The 1,463-nt window shown below is 40.5% G+C and overlaps 1 protein-coding gene across 1 annotated transcript; it reads right to left on the bottom strand.

Moving 5' to 3' along the window:
• Positions 1-30: 30 nt before the first annotated feature.
• LOC121939959 (major histocompatibility complex class I-related gene protein-like) lies at positions 31-1,457 on the bottom strand (the record flags this gene model as incomplete). Its single annotated transcript, XM_042482859.1, has 2 exons — positions 31-360; positions 1,310-1,457. Coding segments are annotated over 2 exons (478 nt in total), but the record flags the coding sequence as incomplete, so codon positions are not given.
• Between the last annotated feature and the right edge of the window lie 6 nt (positions 1,458-1,463).

Below are 1,463 nucleotides of genomic sequence, written 5' to 3'. Positions count from 1 at the left end.
AGAAAGTGACAACAACAAAAAACAACTCACCTTTGTCTTTTGTAGACACCATTTTGCCCCAGTTGGTCCTGATCACTGCTTTGTCCAGTTTAGTGACGATGTCATCTTTCACACCAGAGAGATGAAACACACAGTCGTACCTCCTCCAGTCTTCAGGTGTGACTGATGAAACGTTCAGGTCAATGCTCATCTGGAAGGATCCATCGTGGTTGGGGAGGATCTCTCCGAGGTCCACGTCCTCATGAATCTCCTCTCTGTCTTTCCTCCAGAACATGACGGCTCTGTTGGGGAAGAAACCTGTAGCGTGGCAGCTGACGGGAGAGGATGGAGACTTCTGGAGGAGAGACACTGAGGGGAGGTCTGAAGAGTTACAAAATACAGTTTTAGAATTATTAAGTCACTTAATGGTGAAGGGAGAAGTTATGTAAGTATGTCGTAAGTTGGGATGTTATGTTAAAAAATTAAATTAAATTAAATTTACATCATGCTGAGACGAACTAGAAACAGGCTGTCAAATTTGTCATATCCCTTGGGTTTGGGTGCTATTACCATGTAACAGTAAACCAGGATATGAAGAAGTCTTGAAGGCACAATTTCCAAAATACAGGTGCTATTTTTTCTATTAAACTCATTGAATGTAGTGCACAGCATGCACCACCAAGGCACAGTCTCTGGTCTTTACTGGTGGAACAAGAAGCTGAGCTGAAAGACACCAAGACACCTTGTGGTGGAGGAAGTTAAAGGACTGTAAACAGCCGGCAGCTAGCTGGCAGAAAGAGACTGTGGGGAATAACAGCAGGTTTTTTGCCTGTAACTTGGTGAATTAAGGATTTATTTCAACCAAACTGGAGCTGGTGGTTGCTGGAGCATTGGACTTACTAACTAGACTACTGGCGAGAGAGGGTGAGTTTTATTTTGTACTTTACTTCTTTTGGTGAAAGAAGTTGAACTCATAAGGTGTACAGATGAATTATCTGTTAAAGATGAAAAAAAGGTGTAAAAATATTATTTTTGTGAACATTTAATTGGTTTTTATTGCTTATTTCGTGTAAATGACGCACACTATTATTGTCATATACCCTGTGAGATTTCCGGAAAGTAATTAATATTAAATACCATGCAAGCCGGCCCCTCAGCATCTGATAGCGACACACAGAGCACCCTTTATAGCATCTGTGTGACACACTGCTCAAACCCTTTGCAACATGTGATTAATGATCAAAGAATGATCTAATTGAAGTTAAAAACATAAAACATAAGACACTTCACTTCATCGTCATTCAGAAAGCATCCGATCATGGGACTCTACCTTTTCTTTGCAGATTCTTTCCATAGTTCAAAAACATCTTCAGCCGAGCAACACATTCTTTGTTGAGGTGTCTTGTCCAAGACTCCATATGAACTATATTTTCATTCCACTCTTGTTTAATGATTTCAGCCTGCGGTTTCTCAGCAATCCATGA

The sequence above is a fragment of the Plectropomus leopardus genome, unplaced genomic scaffold (genome assembly GCF_008729295.1).
Source record: "Plectropomus leopardus isolate mb unplaced genomic scaffold, YSFRI_Pleo_2.0 unplaced_scaffold6856, whole genome shotgun sequence".
NCBI lineage: Eukaryota > Metazoa > Chordata > Actinopteri > Perciformes > Serranidae > Plectropomus > Plectropomus leopardus.
The sequence above is the reverse complement of the archived record's forward strand: the minus strand, read 5'-3'. Positions and strand labels throughout refer to the sequence as shown.